Source organism: Thamnophis elegans, chromosome 1 (genome assembly GCF_009769535.1).
Source record: "Thamnophis elegans isolate rThaEle1 chromosome 1, rThaEle1.pri, whole genome shotgun sequence".
Taxonomy (NCBI): Eukaryota; Metazoa; Chordata; class Lepidosauria; order Squamata; family Colubridae; genus Thamnophis; species Thamnophis elegans.
The window spans coordinates 65,878,482-65,889,937 of NC_045541.1; the positions used below are offsets into that span (position 1 = coordinate 65,878,482).

General features: G+C 45.3%; 1 protein-coding gene and 1 long non-coding RNA gene across 3 annotated transcripts in view; one reads left to right on the top strand and one right to left on the bottom strand.

The window, feature by feature from the left end:
- Nucleotides 1-1,195, top strand: part of LOC116512071 (unconventional myosin-X-like) — a 76,555-nt gene extending 75,360 nt beyond the window's left edge. Inside the window, exon 39 of the mRNA XM_032222350.1 lies at nucleotides 792-1,195. Coding sequence (XP_032078241.1) covers nucleotides 792-1,097 — 306 coding nt within the window. The 3' untranslated portion in view covers nucleotides 1,098-1,195. The remainder of the gene's footprint in view (nucleotides 1-791) is intronic.
- Nucleotides 569-6,168, bottom strand: LOC116512082. 2 transcript variants are annotated; one of them, XR_004255810.1, is made up of 3 exons: nucleotides 3,411-6,168; nucleotides 1,846-1,998; nucleotides 569-945 (listed from the first exon to the last, which is right to left on the bottom strand). It is a non-coding gene; the product is annotated as an uncharacterized LOC116512082 (long non-coding RNA). The 2 variants fall into 2 exon arrangements; XR_004255809.1 differs by having other exon boundaries at nucleotides 1,846-6,168.
- Nucleotides 6,169-11,456: the final 5,288 nt, after the last annotated feature.

Here is an 11,456-nt window from a genome sequence, read left to right on the forward strand (position 1 = left end):
TTGTATGAAGAAGTTCAGCAGCAGAACTGGAGAGTTCCAGATTCAAATTATCACTTGGCTGCAGAAATATTCAACACTTAAGCTGGGATTTTAACAGGGGTGGTTTCTTTCAAAATTCATTGCTTCAATTACAATAGTGGCTCTTAATATGGTATATTCTGATGTCCTGTCTGGATAAAGGACTACGAAAGTGGGTGGAGTCCAATTGCTAGAGTTTGGCATTAGATGGTATACCGAGCATACACATCTGAGCTAGTAACTTGCTGGGGGGGGGGGCACTCTGAAAGACATCATTAAATGATATATTTGTACTTTAAAAAAAAAGTTCCAATTTTCTTCCCTTTCCAAAGTTCCCATTGCTCCTTTTCCAATTGATCCCACACATGTAATAACTCTTAAAGTGACATTAGTGGCTAAAAACCCTCAGCAGAAAGTATAGAACAAGCTAAGGCCTGGATAATTTCATCTCCCAAAACTTACTTCCTCCCTCCCTCCCTCCCTCATTCCTATGGAGACTTTTGTAGTTGGAAAAGTCCTTGTATTAAAAGATTGCATAGAAAATTTCTGAGTAAGAAAGAAGCCATTTTAATGTAATACTTTTCACCTGTTGTTTTGAGAAATATTTTTTTAAAAAGTACTAGTGGTAAAAGACAAGGGTTGAAAGAGGCTGAGGCTGGAGCAGGAAAAAGATCTGTTTATACATCACGTACTTCCTGTCAATTTTGGACAAAAGCAGTTTCCTCAGTTATACCTTCCCTGTTTGCTAACACTTCTTGGTTCTTTTCATATAGTGCAAAGAAGGGGGCTTTCCAAATGACCTTTGGCTCAGCGTCAATACGGAGAATGTGTCACTGTACAAACGGGGAGAGCCAAAGCCTCTGGAAACTTTCCAGTATGAGCAGATTATCTTCTTTGGAGCTCCTCAGCCCAACACCTTCAAGCTGACTGTGGATGAAAGAGAGATGTACTTTGAAACCCCTCAGGTACATTTTAGGACATTCTTGTCTCAAGAATTTAAACTGCTCAAAAATGACTCTTCTAAGGCAGGATGGGTTAGACCAATGGTTCTCAAACATTTTGATCACAGGACCACTTGACATTCTTAAAAAGGATTGAAAAAGGATTCTAGTACAGTAAACCTATCAATATATGCACTGTAAGGTAAAGGTTCCCCTCGCACATATGTGCTAGTCGTTCCCAACTCTAGGGGGCGGTGCTCATCTCCGTTTCAAACCCGAAGAGCCAGCAGTGTCTGAAGACGTCTCCGTGGTCATGACTAAACACCAAAGACACATGGAATGCTATTACCTTCCCACCAAAGGTGGTTCCAATTATTCTACTTGCATTTTTACATGTTTTTGAATTGCTATGTTGGCAGAAGCTGGGACCAGTAACGGGAGCTCACTCTGTTACGCGCCACTAGGGATTTGAACTGCCAAACTGCCAGCCTTTCTGATCGACAAGCTCAGCATCTTAGCCACTGAGCCACCGCATCCCTATATGCACTGTACTAGGTATTAAAACTGAGAAAGCTTAGAATATTTGACTTTGCAGGCCCCCTGAAAGGGTCTCAATGACTTCCAGGAGTTCCCAGACCAGAGTTTAAGATCCACCAGGCTAGAAAAAGGATACGGCAGAGCAGTTAATTATATAACTTCAATTGGAAAGTTAGGTGGCTGGTAAGAATATCAGGCAATCCCTTCATAGACCATGTCTTCTGTTATTTGTTCCACGTTCAGAGCAGGAACAAGCTATAAATTTTTAATATATCTTTGGATAATCGTGGATAGATCAGCAAGGGCTTCTGAGTTTTTGAGCAATAGTGAGAATGTCAGTTGGTCTTACCTGAACTGCATGTCTCGAAGGTGACGTGGGAGTAGTCACCAATGGGTATTAACACAGCCCATTTGCCCGGAGACTGAGGGAGAATTTGAGGCCACTTCCTCTACTCCTCCTCTTGACTCTCCAGATTAACTGATGGTCTAGTCGAGGCTGAACCTGGGAAAGAAGGGAACAGGAAAACACACCAATTCCTTCACTGGTCCCTGACTGACCAGTAACTAACCAGCTCAGGCCCCTCATGTGCAGAGGCGCACTGAACAGTTGGGAAGTGACTACTCCCACGCCACCTTCAAGACATGCAGTTCAGGTAAGACCAACTGACAGTCTCCAGAGTGGGGCATGGGAGGAATCAACAATGGGACATACCAAAGCTAGATGTCCATGGGAGGGATCATTGGGCCTGAGCCCACCAAGTGTCCAGCACTTCCTGAAGAACCCTCCAATCAAAGGATGCCTCCGCGGAGGCAGAGGCATCCAGCCGGTAGTGCCTAATGAAGGGCGAGGGCGAAGACCAGACGGATGCTCTACAAATATCCGTGATGGGTGCCTGGGTGGGCCAGGCCTTAGAGGTAGCCGTGCTCCTGGTGGAGTGTGCGGTGATGCCCTCTGGCACCGGGAGCCCTCGCACCTCATAGGCCTTGGAGATGGATAGCTTAATCCATCTTCTGATGGTGGCTGGAGATACCTTTGCTCCTTGTGTCAAGTGCTGGAAGGAGACAAAAAGCGCCTTCGACCATCTAAGGGCAGCTGTGCGCTTCAGGTAAATATGCAGTGCCCTTCTTATGTCCAATCCTCTGGAAGGAGCTGGGCAGAAGTCCAGTAGAACTTCCTCCTGAGCCCTATGAAAGGGGGAGTTGACTTTAGAAAGGAAGGCAGGATCAAGTCTGAGCACGACTCTGTTGTCGTGGAAGGTACAGGGATCTGTCCTGGTGGACAGAGCATTGAGCTCGGACGCCTTCTTCGCCGAGGTAATCGCTACGAGGAAGACTACCCTGAGTGTCAGAAACTGCAAGCTCACCTCCATCAGAGCCTGGAGGGCCATGGGAAGGTCCCAGGTGGGGAAGCGGTGGACCACTGGAGGCCAAAGATTTGCTGCCCCCCTGAGGAACCTCTTTAAGACCGGGTGCTGGGATAAGGATTGGGACCCCACCCCTCCAAGGACTGTGGCTAAGGCTACTTTCTGCCTCCTGAGGGTACTGTGGGCCAGCCCTTTCTCCAAGCCATCCTGGAGGAAGTCCAGCACTTGAGGGACTGAGGCGATGTCGGTTCTACCTGCGCAGACCGACACCGGGCCACAAAGGAAGCCCAGATAGCATCATAGATGCAGATAGTAGAGTTCCTTCTAGCCGCCTCGATGGTTTTGATGACCCTGGCAGAGAATTGGGCCTCCCTTAGCTGCTCCCGCTCAAGCGCCAAATGGTTAGGTGGAGCCATTCTGAGTCCGGGTGTTCCAGGCTCCCCTGGCGCAGGGCCACCTCCTCCCGCGGGATCCTCCAATGGGGAAGAGTCGACATCACCACCAGGTCTGCCAGAGCCTGAGATATCCACCAACGGAGGGAATGCAGCACCTGGGGTGTCATGAGGACCTTGAAGCTTGTGTCGCTCATCCCGTCCCGCTGATGTGGAAGCAGGAACCATTGCAGTTCTCTGGCGTGGAGATGGGCCCAGAGCACTATCCCAATGCATGAGATGAGCTTGCCAAGGCGCCTGGAAAGAAGAGCTACGGAAACAGAGAGAGACTTGCGAATTTCTTGAATCAGCTCTACAATACTGTCCCTGCGTTCCTGAAACAGGAACACCTCATACTCCACCGAGTCAATGATGGTCCCCAAATGTTGGAGCCTGGTGGTGGGAACCAGGTGGCTTTTCTCGAGATTGATCGAGAACCCCAGGGACTGTAAGGTGGTGATAGTGAGACCCAGATCCCTCTCGGCCCGGTCAGCCGACGTGACTAGCACGAGGATGTCATCAAGGTAGCAATGTAACTGGACCGGATGGGCTTAAAGGTGAGCTGCTGCCACAGCCAGTACCTTGGTGAAGGTCCTGGGGGCAGAGGCCAACCTGAAGGGGAGGGCCCTGTATTGGTAATGGGTGCCCCCATATGAGAATCTAAGGAACCTCTGGTGCTCTGGGGCAATCATGATGTGTAGATAGGCTTCTGTGAGATCAATTGAGGCTAGGAAGTCCCCCTGCCTGATCCCTTCCAGCATAGACTTGAGGGAAGCCATCTTAAGGTTATGGTAGACAAGCCTGGAGTTTAGCAGCTTGAGATCCAAGATAGCCCTCCACCCCCCTGAGCTCTTGGGGACGACAAACAAGTTTGAATAGAATCCTGACCCCCTTCTCCCCCTCTGGAACCAGCTCCACTGCCTTGATGTCCAGTAGGTGCCGGATGGCCTTGCGCATGAGGAAGCGCTTGATCGGGTTCTTGGAGGAGGGGAAGATCTGGAATCTATTTGGGGGATGGGAGCGGAGCTCCAGCCACAATCTGGATTTAACAGTTTGGAGTACCCATGCATCCGTGGTGATGCGATCCCAGCGATCCGCAAACAAGGAGGGGCGGCCGTCAATCGGGTGATCCGAGCTCAAATCACTTCTGCCTGCTGAAGGGGAGGCCGCCCCCTCCTCAAAAGGGATGTTTGCTGGACTGTTGGAATCTGAATCTATCCCTGGAGAATTGTCTATCCCCCTGCCTGGGGAATCTGGGGGCAGAATACCTCAGCTGCTGGAATTCTTGCTCAGGGTTACAATAGGAGGACCTCCTGGAGGACCTCCTGGAATAGGGTGCTGAGTGGTGGTCTAAACGCTTGGACGTAGAAAGGAAGACCTTGAACTTGTTCCTGTCCTCAATGAGTATGGGGTCCAGGGAAGGGCCATATAATTTGTTGCCCGTGTACTCCACCCCTGCCAAATGCCATTTCGCCCGGGACTCAGCCTGCCAGTTGCACAGCCACAGCAAGCGTCTGGAGGCCACCGAGGAGGACAGCGCTCTGGAGGAATACTTAACTGCAACAATCTTGGCATCCGCCGAAAACTGGGTAGCTGCCATCAACTTTGTAATGTCCTGCAGCAGTCGCATGTCCGACGCTGGCATCCTGTCCCGGAGTTGTTCCAGCCATAGCAGGGTGGACCTGTTGAAGAAGGAAGCTGCAGCTGCCACCCTGATCGCCCACGTCACGGCCTGGAAGGTCTTGAGCATGACCAACTCCACTCTCTTATCCTCCGACTTCAGACAGTTGGAGATGTCCCCCATCACCACCGCAGAGGAAGAGGCCAGGCGTGCCACTGGAGCATCAATGGAAGGAATCTGTAGGGCTTGGGCGAAGGTAGTGTTAAGGTTGTAAAACCTGCGATCATTGCTCCCTGGGGTGGGGAAGGTACCAGGCTTAGCCCACTGAGACTTTAGCACTTCCAGGAAGAGATCTGGGGTAGAAATCTCCTCCTTTTCCACATGAGGCCCATGAAAAGGCCCCTTCTCACCACTGGTGCTATGAGTGGCAGCTGCCTGGTTGGAGTCTGGGGAGTCCAGATCAGCCGTGGCTTTAACCTTGCATAGCGAAGAGCTTGTGCAATAAAGGCAATTCACAGAGGCTCAGATGAGCGAGGTGGAAGGAATCAAGAATTAGGAAGGAACAAATTAGGAAAGGTGATTGTCTCGAACCAAATGGAGAGCCAACAAAAAGTACTCCTTCTGGGCCAAAGACTGAGGTTAATCTGGAGAGTCAAGAGGAGGAGTAGAGGGAGTGGCCTCAAATTCTACCTCAGTCTCTGAGCTAATGGCTGTATTAATACCCATTGGTGTCTTGTCCCACGCCCCACTTCGGAGACAAATAATTTTTTAAAACTGCCATAGTTAGCTTTCTCCAAATTCTTTTTAGTGGAAAAGAAGGGAACTTCTTTTCTAAGATGATGATAGCAGTACAAATTTTTTAAATCTATTTATGCCTCGTATCTCAAGCTGTAAAATGGGCGTTTTGAGCACTTACTAAAACATTGAAGAAAGGTAGAATTTTAATAAAATTAATGACCTAAAAACTGTTTAGCAAGGACAATATCAGGCCATAAAGCTTTAATTGATTACTTGATTTAGCTTGAATACTTTCCATGTGTGTTTGTTTCGTCTTCTGTTACTTCCAGCCAGTGTAATTGTTATTTATGCTTATTGGAAATTATAGATGCTACATATCACTGCACATCTGAGGAACCCTAAATTTCATATTGAAGGCTTACATTTCAATCACAATCTAGCATGAGTCCTGGGGGCGCAGTGGTGAGAGTACTGCAGGCTACTTCTGCTGACTGCCTGCAGTTTGGCAGTTTGGCTAAAGATTGACTCAGACTTCCAACCTTCCTTCCAAGGTTGATGAGGACCCAGATCGATGGAGGCAATATGCTGACTCTGCAGACAGCTTAAGAGACGGCTGTGGAGCAGTATATAAGTCTAAGTGCTATTTCTATTTCCAGCATGGTTGGTTTGTAAAATATGCCTTCAACTTGTCTTGGACCCTGTGAGAATCCACAGTGATTTCATAGTTTACTAAAGATGTCTGATAATTCTCTTTATTTCATTAGGTGGGAGAAATAATTAAAATCATGAAGGCCTACATCAACATGATTGTGAAGAAATGCTGTAGCATCAGATCGGCCACCAGCTTGGACAGCCATGGGAGTATCTGGATGAGGTGATTGGATTTGCAGAGTGAATTATGCTGCTGAGAAGGATCTGTGGTGTGACTCAGCTAAATTTGTAGCAGATTCGTTTTCGTAAGAAACCGTTACTCCAGAATTCTCCTTCCAGTATCTGCCTGACAGACAAATGAAGGGTCAGGGTTGAACATCCAGACCTTTCATAATTAAAATCAGAACATCACAGGCTAGATCCTGAGACAGTTTTATGTGGGTTGTTCCTGAGCCCACTCTTGTGGGTCAGATCTTACTGCAAGGACAACACAAGAGCCATTTTTTGCTTGAAAGATCATCATGTGAAAACCTTTTCTGCAATAAAAGCAGCAGGAGAGTTGCTAAGTTAATATCAGCAAGAATTCCACATCCGAAAGAGATTTTGTTAGCTCTTCTCCTTGGGTGGAGCATGTGTGATTTCTCAGGAATGAGCTGCTACATCTCAACAGACTTCATCTTCCCAAGACTGTTACTATCTCCAGTGGCTTCAAGCAATGTCTTCAACTTCCAAATCAGTTTTCAGTACTACGTCTGTAGGCTTGGGACTCCTGCTACATGGGAGATCAGCTTGTCACAAGACTGCATAATTGTAAAGACATGGCATTGTTCCTTCTGGAAGTCCTTCGTAATTTTTCATGCTGCATGTTTGGGGAAGTGCCACTTAGTAGAAAAATATTTATCTGATTCATTCAGAGGATAAAGTCAAATTTTATATTCATCTGTATGCTGTGAATTCTCTTTTCTTCCTTGGCAAGGAGTTTGGACTTTGTAGTATTTTTTTTAATGTTCTTTTTTCTGCACTGCCATCATATCTAAGCAATGGGAAGAATTGGTGGCAGAAATAGCCTGAGTGCATTCTCCTCTGGTCTGATGCCTCCTAGATATGTTGATGAAATTGTAACTGAATATAACTAAAGGGTGCCAGGCTGGAGACAGATACTCTGAGCCTAAGGTTAAATGTGATTTGTGTAGAAAATAACACATTGGCTCACTTGCACTGAAAATATTTTTGAAAACCTTTTCACAAAATACTGTGATAAGATGCTCTGAATTCCTTGCTAAGAAAATAGAGGCTCTGAGCCCTCAATATTGTTTCTGCAAAATAAACAGGTTTATCTTCAGATCTAATTTACCTGGGTTTGATAGCAACAAGAAATCAAAGAAATTAGGGACATGATGAAGCCCGTCTCAAAATATGAATATCTGCCGCTCTCTTGGTGCTGTGCAGAGGCTTTGGATTAAAACTCTCCCAGCCCCTTTCTTGTGTCTATGGCAGCTGAGACTAAAAAGAATCAAAATATCAGAGCACAATGTTATCTAGCCTCTGTCCCAATGTAAGTATTATTTCAGAGTTTATAATTGAGACATCCAGGCTCTTGAATTGTGCGCCCAATCCTGAATTTATATTACTTTCAGTCATAGTAAGAATGTTTGCCACTCCTAATACAGCTAAGCAACATTTCCCAGACTGGGCTTTCTCCTGATGCATGAACTTCAGCTCTTGGATGTCCCAAAGGGACTTTGTTTTTTCTCCAAGAGACAACTGGACTGGTGATTTTTCTTTGAAGACATTTCGTTTCTTATCCAAGAAGCTTCTTCAGCTCCATAGACATTCAGCTCTTGGAGTTCTCCAGGCTAAGGAATGCTGAACTAGAGACTCCATCTACTACCTTCTGGGAATTTTTAATGCTGCATATTTGGGGAAGTGCCACGACAGAAAAACATTTATCCGTGGTTCATCCAGAGGATAAGATTACATTTTATGTGTGCTGCAGAATGTCCAGCCCTCCCAGAACCCATAGAAAATAGACCTCTGCTAAAGATTTCCCAAGCAATGACCTTCCATTCCCTGTCTCTGGGATTGCAAATGAGGAACATGGCCAGATGAACAGAATTTCAGAAGACCACAATTGCCATCTTTTCATTCTCTGCCACAATGAAGGAATAATTAAGAGACTCCCCCAAATATTTGGTGCATGAATTGTGATTTATATCTGTCAGGCTGGGATCTAAACTTCACAACTCATCTACAGGTGAAACTCGAAAAATTAGAATATCGTGCAAAAGTTCATTTATTTCAGTAATGCAACTTAAAAGGTGAAACTAATATATGAGATAGACTCATTACAGGCAAAGCAAGATAGTTAAAGCCGTGATTTGTCAAAATTGGGATGATTATGGTTTACAGCTCATGAAAACCCCAAATCCACAATCTCAGAAAATTAAGACTATTGTGAAAAGGTGCAATATTCTAGGCTCAAAGTGTCCCACTCTAATCAGCTAATTAAGCCATAATACCTGCAAAGGGTTCATGAGCCTTTAAATGGTCTCTCAGTCTGGTTCAGTAGGAATCACAATCATGGGAAAGACTGCTGACCTGACAGTTGTGCAGAAAACCATCATTGACACCCTCCATAAGGAGGGAAAGCCTCAAAAGGTAACTGCAAAAGACGTTGGATGTTCCCAAAATGCTGTATCAAAGCATATTAATAGAAAGTTGTGTGGAAGAAAAAGGTGCACAAGCAGCAGGAATGACTGCAGCCTGGAGAGTATTGTCAGGAAAAGGCCATTCAAAAGTATTGGGGACTTTCACAAGGAGTGGACTGAGGCTGGAGCCAGTGCATCAAGAGCCACCACACACAGATGGATCTTGAACATGGGCTTCAAATGTCGTATTCCTCTTGTCAAGCCGCTTTTGAATAACAAACGTCAGAAGCGTCTTACCTGGGCTAAAGAAAAACAGACCTGGTCCAAAGTCCTCTTTTCTGATGAGAGCAACTTTTGCATCTCATTTGGAAACCAAGGACCCAGAGTATGGAGGAAGAGGCACACACTGCAAGATGCTTGAAGTCCAGTGTGAAGTTTCCGCATTCTCTGTTGATTTGGGGAGCCATGTCATCTGCTGGTGTTGGTCCACTGTGCTTCATTAAGTCCAGGGTCAACGCAGCCGTCTACCAGGAGATTTTGGAGCACTTCATGCTTCCTTCCGTAGACGAGCTTTATGGGGGATGCTGACTTCATTTTCCAGCAGGACCTGGCACCTGTCCGCACTGCCAAAAGCACCAAAACCTGGTTTAATGACCATGGGATTACTGTGCTTGATTGGCCAGCAAACTCGCCTGACCTGAACCCCATAGAGAATCTATGGGGCATTGCCAAGATGAGAGACATGAGACCGAACAATGCAGAAGAGCTGAAGGCCGCTTTTGAAGCATCCTGGTCTTCCATAACACCTCAGCAGTGCCACAGGCTGATAGCTTTCATGCCACGTCGCATTGCTGCAAAAGGGGCCCAAACCAAGTACTGAGTACATATGCATGCTTATACTTTTCAGAGGTCCGATATTGTTCTATGTACAATCCTTGTTTTATTGATTGCATGTAATAATCTAATTTTCTGAGATGGTGGATTTGGGGTTTTCATGAGCTGTAAGCCATAATCATCCCAATTATGACAAATCACGGCTTCAACTATCTTGCTTTGCATGTAATGAGTCTTATAGTTTCACCTTTTAAGTTGCATTCCTGAAATAAATGAACTTTTGCACAATATTCTAATTTTTCAAGTTTCACCTGTATAGACATTGCCTTAATATGCCAGGCTGAGTCCCATTCAGTTGCCCTTTCTTGCATCTTTTCCGTTTATGAACATGGAACCGGGGAGACTGGTGGAAGAGGACATGTGACCCCGGTTTTTTTTGGTTCAGTACGTTGACAAAGACAGGCTTCCTCTCAACCGAGGGCCCTCATGGAGCAAGAATTTCCAGTCACTGCAGCTGGCATGTTGTATATTGGAGTGTGCCAATTAGGTTTTCACACATGGAGGAGGGCACCACTTGCAGGAAACCTGGACTTCAGTCTCCATGATATATTCCTCTGCTCCCTTGAAGCTGTAATACTACTGTACTGCTATATCCTGGCTCACGGGTTGCTGCAGGCAGCTGAAACCCAATTGGGAATGTAACAGACTTTAATTGTATTGCAGATTTATTTCTGCACTTCTTTGTTTAATTTGTAACTGGCTTTACAAAATGGAGGTTTAATAAATTATTGATTGCATAATTATTTTCCTTTAGGTTTTTTTTAAGACTTGGTTTGAAGCAATGAAATACCTTGTTTCTTGAGATTCCACCCACTCTCATCATAATCAACATTGCTTTTTAGAAACTCCAAAACATTTATTACACCTATTTCTAATTTGGTAAGAAAAAAAATGCTTTGTGATCAGGTTTTGACTGAGGATATTAAAGAAGCTCTCCCAGGGCTATCTTTTTGCATTAAAAAAAAAATCACTTCCTGGGAAAAAGAATTTGCACATGCTTCCTTAAAATGTTATAATTTTGTTGATTTCCATAGACTTGCTTAACCCTATTTAAGTACTCTATTTCTAGCTCAACTTTTTTAAAATACCTTTTCATAAGTTCTTAGAACATTATGAACCTTCTTCTCAGTAGCAGCTCAAAAAGCAAAATAGATAAAACGGGCCCTAAGATGAGCAAAATTTCAAGCTAACATTTTTTGTACAGAACTCTAAACTGTAATCTGTTAAATCACAGTAATGAATGACAGAAGACTCCAATAAGAATGAGGGGCGTGCACCTCATGATGGACTTTCCCACTTTCTCTGCTCTAATTCTGATCTTGGAGACACGGGCCAGGCTAAACAAAGGGAACAAGTTGACAAGCCATGCAAGGCACAAGAAAACAGCCAGCTTTGCTGGGAGTTGAAGTCCACAAGTCTTAAAGTTGCCAAGGTTGGAGACCCCTGCTATAGATGTAAGCCCCCGTATTATACTCCTAATTTGGTCACCTCTCATTTTCCCTTAAGGACAGCTATCGATTCAGGGATATGCAGGCAGAAAGACAGGCCCGTGGAAGAGGAAGGTGCCTTCGCTAATGGCAACACTATCAAGCAACAAAAATTAGGGAAAAGCT